Below are 8,268 nucleotides of genomic sequence, written 5' to 3'. Positions count from 1 at the left end.
GGCCTCCCTTAGTGAAAAGCGTAAGAACCTTACAAGAGCCAGTAGCATCAAATGGGAAACTCTCTCCTTCCCTAATCAAAAATCCTGCAGGACTCCTTGAAAAGAGAAGAATGCACTCACTGTAAGAGTTGAATTATCTAAGTGTCCATCAGTGGATGAATGGATAAAGAACATGTCTCTCTCTCGCTCTCTCTCTCTGTCTCACACACACACACACACACACACACACACACATACACACACACACAGGAATACTATTCAGCCATAAAAAAGAACGAAATCCTGCCATTTGTGACAACACAGATGGACCTTGAAGGTATTATGTTATGTGAAATAAGTCAGATGGAGAAAGACAAATATCGTATGATTTCAAAATAAAACAAAAACTCATAGATGCAGAGAAGAGATTAGTGGTTACCGGAAGGGAAGAAGGTTAGGCGGGTGGGTGAAATGGTTAAGGGGGTCAACTGTATGGTGGTAATGGATGCTACCTAAACTGGTGCTGGTGATCTCTCTTCAGTATATACAAATATACTGCAAAGCATATACAAATATACAAAGTATACAAATATACGGCAAAGTTGAATTATAATACTGTATACCCGAAACATATACTACAAAGAGAGTTGAATGATCTAAATTATCTTGAATATACAAGTCCCACATACGGGTTATTAGAAATAAGGTTTGCCCGACACCTTGCGAAGGGTCTGGCACACAGCAGGTGCTTAGCAAGTGCTACCTGACCTCAGGTCCTTGCAGCCTGTGTAATCTATGGCCTTTCACTCTCAGGAGCCAGCCTCAACTTGGACGGACAGCACAGCCCAACTCACTGGCAGCTCAGTCCTCGCCTCCCCCCCCACATTGTGCCCTGAAACTTGTTGCTTTCCAAGGACAGCACTCAGCCTCCCGCACCCACCCACCAAGCCAGGACCCTGTGAATGCCATCATTTTGCCAAGACTTATTGCTAATTAAGTTAACTAGGTAAGCATTAAATTAAACTAGCAGTGTGCTGTTTCCCCTCCAGACTGAATAATTACTCATAATGAGCTAGGATAAGAAGTCTGTAAATAACAGAGAGGTAACCATAATTAGGCTGAAAATTGAGAGAGAGAGAAGGAAAGGAGAAGAGTAGAAAAGAAAGAAAGACCTGAGGGGGAAGAAAGATTGTTTATACTTTGGTAACCGATTCAAGGACAAATTCAAACACTGCAGCCAGTGTTACAGAGTCACAGATTCATGGAATAGAAGGATCTCAGAGCTCAACTAGTTTAAACTCTGTATTACACAGATATAGAAACCAAGGCTCAGAGAGGGGAAGAAATTCACTAAGGTCACACAGCAGATTAATGAAGGGCTGGGCATCACTGGCTGATGGAGGCTACAGTTTCTCATTCCAGCTTATGGGGGTAAGTGGAGTAAGGTGAGATGGGGTGAAGTGTCCATGTTGCTGGCATCTTGGAAAAGAGGCTTCCTCAGCCAGTAGACGGGACAGTGGTTAAGAGCTTCGACTCTGGAGTCCCATTGCCAGGGTTCAAATCCCTCTTCTACCACCTAGAAGCTGTGTCACCTTGGGGTAAGTTCATCCATTTCTCTGAGCCTCAGTTTCCTACCTTGTCAGCGGGGAAAACAACTGCGCTTACCTAATAGAGTCGTCATGCTACAAATTAAATACTAGCCACTGCGACCGCGACCACCATCATTCCATTATCAGCACTGTCATTCCCAAGCCAGTGTGATCAAAGTGTTAGGAGTGCCCCCTCCACTCACTTTAAGGCACATGGGCACGCTGCAGTATTTCTTGGCATCTTGTCTTGTCCATGTGTAAAATAGGCTAATAAGACCTTCCCTTCCCGGGTGACAGAGGAGTTGCAAGAGTTAAAGGTAAAAATCCTCGCTAGTGGCCTCCATAAAGTTAGAGGCGCTTCACCATTTTGCTGTGCTGTTCAAGGTGCGGTAGTGACTCCCTGCTCAGTTCAGGTGCCCTTCACCCTGACCCTTGGAAGTCATCTCTAGCAACCATTTCCCTCCTGCCAAGCTCATCTGGTGAAACGGGGGCTTCTCAAAGCATCTTTAAAGACTACCACTAGGTGGCGTTCCACCACACACCTGTGGCCCCCCAAGGATACCAAGAGGTGTTTGTATGCTGGGGGTGGGGCAGGGGGGTGAGCAGTGAAATCCCAAGTGATTGGGCCATAGTGTGGGTGTGTGTTTCCTCTGGGGGGGGGGGTGCAATGCGGAGGCCACAAGGCTCCTCAGTCCGGCATATCTAAGTGCAAAACTGAGTCCACACCACTTGCCCATGGTGAGACCTTGGGCCTCTCTGAACCTCAGTATCCTCATCTGGAAAATGGTGATAATGATGTTGTCATGAGGACAAAAGAAGAGCAGGGGGAATAAGAGACCATGAGGAAAGTGTCAAGTACAGGGCATGGAACACAGTGAGTGCTCACTAAACAGGGCCCTTCTTGGAGGTTCTACTGGTGTGACTGGGAACACACTAGGTCAGAGCTTCTAGAGCAGAGAGATGTGGCCAGACCTGGCTGTGCATGTGCATCTCCTGGGGGTCCTATTAAAAGGATACCCCAGGCCCCACTGCAGACCTGCAGAACAGGACACTTTGGGTGTGACGACCAGGGAGATGTCACTGTTCTGAAGTGCTCCCCAGCCAGGTGTGACCTTGGAGACCATTCCAGTCCCAACCCTCCCATTTTGCAGATGAAAAAACTGAGATCTAGAACAGGGGACTGACTGGCCCTCATCCACACAGCTAGGGAGTAGCAGAAGGCCTGACTCCAGTATATACTGCCTGCTGTGGCTCTGGTAAGGGCAGGGCCTGAAACAATTGTCCGAGCTGGGCCAGCAGATGGCTGACCACTTGAGTTCTTCCTCCTTTAAAGCTAGAGCTGGGATGGGGGGCGGTGAAGCTCTGGGGCTCATCTGGGCCCCTCCTCAAAAGGGAGAGGCCCACTCATCTACAATATTTGTCACAGAACTCACTGCTGAATAATGATGCCACATATTCCATGTTTTCTTATCATAAACCTGAAGTGCAGCCCAGGCTGACAGCTTTCTCACCTTACAAATGAGAAGACGAGTTCAGAGTGGAGAAGCAGCTTTCCTCAAGGTCATCTAGCTAAGAGCAGACAGACTCGCACCTTCCACCTCTCGGGCTAACGTTCTTGTCCGTACACTAGAAGCTGCAAGCTTCCAGCCTAAGAACCACCTTAACCTGCAGTGTGTTTTATTGGTCTTCTATTGCGTTGCAATTTTAAAAAAAAATTTTTAAATCACGAAAAATTAGATTTCCTAGCAAGTGCAGATATCCAGTTTCTCTGAAAATCTGAAGTTGTGGCAACATAAGGCTTATATCCCTGAAAGGTTGTAAATAGCCAGAGCTGAACAGAAGCCACACCCCCTACAGGGGACACACTGGCTTCATCAGTCCCCATCACCTCGCGCTGTCTCAGTCATCCAGCGGATTCACTCACTATGTTACCTGCCTGGTCCTGGTGGGCCTTTGGATTTGAGACGCCTGCCAAACGCTATGGCCTTTCTGCTGAAATTCGTCACAAATGGCTTCCCTGAGGAACAGAGAATGAGGTTAATGAGATTGGTAAGATTCTTTCCCAGGAACTTGGTGCCAGGGATTACCAGAGGCAGCCCAGAGGTGGGGTCCCTCCCAGGGGATGCTCTGGGGAAGCCCCAAGCCTGGTCCCAGATCTTCACCTTCACAGATGGGGCTGGGGGAACCCCTCCCACATCAGAGCCTGTTGGGGGCAGGCAGATGGAGCCGTAAATCACGTTAGCCTGTGGCAGCTGTGCAAAAGCGATGTTTCTGTACGTTTGTTGCTGAGCACACTCTGAGAATCCCCTTGACCCCGTCAGTCAGCAGCACGCATGCCTGGCCACTCTATTGCGAACCCATATCCATTATTCTGTCGTGTCTTCTTCACCAGGTGAGCAGGACGGCCAGCTGGAGCCTTGCACTTATTCAAAACTCGACTGAGGCATCTGAGGGCGGCGGGGCAGCTCCAGGCTGCCTGGGTTTGAATTATGCCTCCTTCCTTCACCACACTTTTAGGCAAAGAACTTCTCTGTGGCCCTGTTTTCTGATCTGTAAGGTACAGCTGCCTTGTAGGGTTACTAGGATGATTATAGTAAATAGTATGAGCAAATTCCTTAGCAGAGTGCTTTATAAACAGCAAACGCTTAATAAACGTCAGCTGGGTCATTAGTGTCACGATCACCAGGTATATATTCTGTTGGCTGCAGGTGGTTTAGGGCACAGTCATCAAACCCAGTAAACAAACTAACAAGATCGTTCCAGATGATTTAACAGCTATGATGAAAACAAAAGGGGTAAGGAAAGGGACCTGGGGGATGACAGAGACCTCTTTGGAAGGTGACCTTGTGGGCTGAGGTTTTTCAACCATGGCACGGCGGTCATCTGGGGCCAGTCCATTCTTTAGTGTGGGGGCTGTCCTGTGCGTTGTAGGATGTTGGGCAGCATCCCTGGCTTCTGCCCACTGAATGCCAACCGTGTCCCTCTCCCAACTGTGACGACCAAAAATATGTCCAGACATTGCCAAAAGTCCCCTGGAGGGCACAAATGAGCCCCGCTGAGAATCACTGATATAAGGGATTAAGAGAGGGGAGCATTCAGATGACAGAATAGATGGCTTTGGAGAGATGGACTTTGAACCCAGAGGGTATGAGGAAGTGGAACCTTAACCCTGACCTTAATCCAGGCATTTGTGATGTTTAGCCGATTTCCTTAAACTGAATCACTCTCACTACCTCCATAATGGGTTCTGTTTTTCTGGAGAACCCCACCCGATTCAGAGCTGAGATGTCAAGCCTCACCCACTCCCACTGCCCAGCCTGTGTCCCAGGGAGGCCCAGCTCCAGCTCCGAGGGCAGGAGCCCGTCTTGCTGTCACCCAAGCCCACAACCTCTTGGCACCAGTGTGGGTGCCCATCCCCGGAGGCTGACGTGGGAGAGGGAGGGAGGGTTGGCTGAGAGAAGGCCAGGAAGAGAACCCAGAGAGGCCACGAGCAGGTGATGTGTTTATTGCGGGACCACTTTTTTTAGGGGCTGGGCTGGCTGTGAGGTTCTACTGGGGGGGTGACGACGACACGGATGGACGGACCCTCCCAAGCGCCCAGCCCCAGAAAAGACAAACACAATAACTTGGAATCCAAACCAGTTGCACATAAATAGAAGGAGGTTGGCAAAAGAAAAAGAGAAAACAACAAATGAATGTGCACTTTCCTATGCTAGTGTGACAAAGCGGCCCCGCACCGCCCACGTCCAGGCTCTTCTTTACTCAGCTTCCACGCTGAGGTTCCCATCTGCTCTGAAAACCGCCTTCAGATCCGACTCCTGGCAGCCCCCCTGCCAGTCTCCTGGACTGGCAACCAAGTCAAGAAAACTAAGATGGGTTCTTCTCAAAAAAAAAAACCAACCAAAAACCGCCTTCGTGGTTCTCTGCACCTCCCAGTCCTAGGGGGTGAATAATGGGACCTCTGACCCTAAACCAACCAAAAAATAAAACACGCTGAGCACAAGCCGTGAGTCAGAATAAAAACATATTGCACATGCTTCCAAGAGTCTTCCTGAGAGCCCTCTCACTGCAGACACCCAAATACTGGCTTCTGATCCATCCTGTCACTGGCTGTCAGTCGCGTAACAGACCCTGCACACCCCCAAATCCCCAAAGCCAGTTGGCATCAGGCATACGATCCCACATTATGAGCCTCTGCTCTGAGCCAAACTTGAGGCTGAGGCTGGGTTTAGCCTCAAGCAGGAGATGCATGCGGTGGAAGGACGTGAGTATTGCTGGGTTTAAATCTTTGTCTACTTTTCAACAAGCTTCCTCCTCTGGGTGGTTATCGAAGTTCTACAGGTGAACAGAGCATCCAAGACGTGGAATCTTCCAGAACCGAGAGCCTGGAAAGTGGTTCTCCCCAACTATATGCTTTTGCAAAGGGCGCTCTGTGGTTAGCCACAGGTCTGCCCCAAGCCGGGTTAAAAATCTACAGCTCTTGCGTGGGACAGGCAGTGTGGCAATCACCATCATCTTTCTCCTAAGGACTTTTCAAGTATCACAAAATCCCTGATACAGCATGTAAACAAGACATCTTACTGAACAGAAAGCTAGGTCACTTCGGGAAGCAGCAGCATGTGAAATATCTAAAAGGCTGAAGAGGGTTTTAGGTTCCATAACAAAGCAACAAGACAGCTGCCCACTGTGCCTCGGAAGGCAGACAGACGCTCGGGCACGAACACACACACAGGCCCCTGTGGATGGAGCCAGGGAAAGAAAAGCACCCCAGATAGCATCTACCGGGGGTCTGGAGACACATCAGGCTGCCCCCTTTTCAGTGGTGTAGCTGCCATCGGCAAAGAGTAAAGGAGTCTTTGATGCTAAAACCTGGATGTGCTCATGAACTGCTGGTCTGCATCCAGTCCCCAGTCTCCTGGCCTCTTCCCAGGTCTTTCTCGACCCGCTGGGCCCCTCTCCAGGGGCTGGCCACCGAGCCATCCCCTTGCATCCCAGCCACACGTGGGAAGATGTTTTCCAGAGCAATGCTCTTGGGTGAGGTATGTCACTGCCTGTTTTGCCCCAGGTCAGTTTTATTTAAAAAGAGCATGCACCCTCTCCGTTCAAGGGTCCTGAGGCTCTGCGGGGACAGCCTCCCAGGCGCCTCACTGGGCTGAGCTCCCTTCGTCAGCATCCTCTTCCTCTGCCCAGATCTCCAAGGCCTCCCTGCGTGGCTAAAGGTGCCCTATCTGTCGAAACAGCCCGCAGGGAACGCGTGGCTCCCGCTGAAGTAGCTGCTCCCGTAGGTGGCGGCGAGGCAGTGTCTGGGCTCAGCTGCAATAGCCATGTGCATGCTGAGGGACGTGGGCAGCGGCACGGGACACACGTCCAGGGGCTGGAGGGTGGGGTACAGGGCATGGAGGGATGAGCCGCTGCCCCCTGAGAGCAGGGTCCCCGAGTGGTGGGCCTGCAGCGAGTCCCGATAGGCCACGCACAGGTCCTGCATGGGGGTCTGGAACTGGGCCAGGGCCATCGCTGTCGGCTGGCCGAGGCCGGGGTAGGCGGGTGGCTGGAACAGCACCTGGGTGGAAGCTGGGGGTGTGCCGGGCACCATCGCCAGGGCCTGGCTCTTGACCGCGACGGCATCCTTGAGGATGTTGTCATAAGCTCTGAAAGGAAAGGACTTGGGTGAGACTTGGGAGGTCAGAGGCTCCAGCACCAGACACCTGCCTTGCTGAGGGGGATGCCAGGAGACCCATGTGCTGTGACTGCTGGGCCTCTCCCAGCCTGGGCTCACTGCCTGAAGCACTGCCTCAGCTGTTCTCTGACTAAACTCAGGCCTCAGATCTCAGCTTGGATCTGCTTCCTACAAAAACCCTCTTCTGACCCCTCAAGACTAGCCTAGCTGTCCCTGCAGCCCCTCTGCACTGCCCCACCTTGGCGGTCAACACCGCAGATGATAACTTCCGGTCACTACCTGGTCCCTCGTGCAGAGTTCGAGCTTCGACCCATCTGCTTTTGCTCATCGCTGCATCCCCACACTGGGCACAGCGCCTGCCCTGAGAGGGCAGAGCTCCCGGTGCTTAGGTGAGCACAACCTCCGCCTTCAAGGCACTTCCAGCCAGCTCCATCCCCGGCTAAGCTAGCAGATTTCAAGCAGGTTGCCCCCAGGGACCTAAGTGTCTCCATCTGAAAAGGGGGATGGAACAGGTCTTTTGCCATCTCAAAAAAAAAAAAAAAAGCTTCCCGTAGTAAATCTTTTTGGGAAAACAAATCAATTCGAGGCTTCGGTAAGAAAGGAACAAGTGGAAGCTGCAGCAGGTCTGAGCAGGGGGCTACCCCAGAGGGACAGCCTCGGGGAAGAGGCAGGGCTGGTGGCTCAGTATCCAGGGGCACCTACCCTCACTCAGGCTATACCGTGTTCTCCAGCTTTGGGCACCCTCTAGAAGGCGAAGATTCTAAAATAAGGGCTAGGGAGCAGGACTGATTCCAGAGGAATGGGACAAAGGCAGTTGCACCAGGAGGCTGAGAGGTGGCTCTTCAGGGGCTGGCCCCGTGGTCAGCGGGGCCAGCATCCAGGAGATGCCACCAGCCGTTGGGTGGAAGAGAGACCAGGTGCAGCCAGGCGAGGGCTTTCTGTCCTCTCTGCCCTCCTCCCTGCAGTCACTACTGAGCTCTTTTGCTTCCGATATCAGTTTCAGGGTGTTCTGTCTATGATGCC

The 8,268-nt window shown here is 51.5% G+C and overlaps 1 protein-coding gene across 2 annotated transcripts in view; it reads right to left on the bottom strand.

Moving 5' to 3' along the window:
- Positions 1-5,046: 5,046 nt before the first annotated feature.
- The window catches only part of CCNJL (cyclin J like), a 50,368-nt gene continuing 47,146 nt past the window's right edge, over positions 5,047-8,268 (bottom strand). For both annotated transcript variants that reach the window (XM_004285252.4, XM_033415660.2), the window contains one exon: positions 5,047-7,216. In XM_004285252.4, the coding sequence (XP_004285300.1) occupies positions 6,793-7,216 (424 nt within the window). In that variant the 3' untranslated portion in view covers positions 5,047-6,792. The remainder of the gene's footprint in view (positions 7,217-8,268) is intronic.

The sequence above is a fragment of the Orcinus orca genome, chromosome 3 (assembly GCF_937001465.1).
Source record: "Orcinus orca chromosome 3, mOrcOrc1.1, whole genome shotgun sequence".
Classification (NCBI taxonomy): Eukaryota; Metazoa; Chordata; class Mammalia; order Artiodactyla; family Delphinidae; genus Orcinus; species Orcinus orca.
The sequence above is the reverse complement of the archived record's forward strand: the minus strand, read 5'-3'. Positions and strand labels throughout refer to the sequence as shown.